A 746-nucleotide genomic window follows, 5' to 3' on the forward strand; every position below is an offset into this window, starting at 1 on the left:
ATTGGCTAGCATGAATGGCCTCGCAGTATGTGACTGGTAATGACAAGGAGCCTTATTGGCTAGCATGAATATACTCAAAGTATGCTTCATTGCTAAGAGGAAAATCAAAATGGCCTATGCAAATAATCAAGTTAATCACTGCTCATGGAATAAGAGATAGTTTTATTATCCTTCTATATTCTTCTTGATTAATTAGTATTAACTAATGAAATTGGCAACAAAAAATTTAAAATAATAAATGAAATATGGTCCAGGTAAAATCCCTTTTGATTGACGTCAGGGCTAAAAAAGATACAAATACTTATTGGGAGGAGTGTGGATTGGCAGTTCAGTATGTTAAATTTAAAACTAATTTTAAAGTAAACAGTGTAGAAAATATTAAAATTAGGTAAACAATAAAATCTAATATACATAACAGGAGGGAAGAAGTATTTAACATTAAAAAAATCCTGTTCTGGTATCTTTACTAATTTTAAAATAACATTATCTGATGTATAATTGTATACCGCTTAAGATTGATGTAGGAATGAAACTTCCTAGTATAAAAAATGATGCTGCTGTTTCATTATCAAATAATAATGCCACTGTCAGACCTAATGAAAAAAAAAAAAAGATTAACAATTATGTTTATTAATAATAAATAAAGAGGTGCAATGTATTACCGAAAGAAATAACAATCATATTTATTTATAACATAAAAAGAGGTGTTATGTGTTACCAAAAGAAATAATAATCTTGTTTATTTA

General features: G+C 27.5%; 1 protein-coding gene across 3 annotated transcripts in view; it reads right to left on the reverse strand.

Annotated features, from left to right (window-relative positions):
• Positions 1 to 254: 254 nt before the first annotated feature.
• The window catches only part of LOC106678086 (ABC transporter G family member 23), a 31,450-nt gene continuing 30,958 nt past the window's right edge, over positions 255 to 746 (reverse strand). For all 3 annotated transcript variants that reach the window (XM_067053045.1, XM_067053047.1, XM_067053046.1), the window contains one exon: positions 255 to 593. In XM_067053045.1, coding sequence (XP_066909146.1) covers positions 484 to 593 — 110 coding nt within the window. In that variant the 3' untranslated portion in view covers positions 255 to 483. The remainder of the gene's footprint in view (positions 594 to 746) is intronic.

The sequence above is a fragment of the Halyomorpha halys genome, unplaced genomic scaffold (assembly GCF_000696795.3).
Source record: "Halyomorpha halys isolate HHAL.00 unplaced genomic scaffold, Hhal_1.1 Scaffold122.1, whole genome shotgun sequence".
Taxonomy (NCBI): domain Eukaryota; kingdom Metazoa; phylum Arthropoda; class Insecta; order Hemiptera; family Pentatomidae; genus Halyomorpha; species Halyomorpha halys.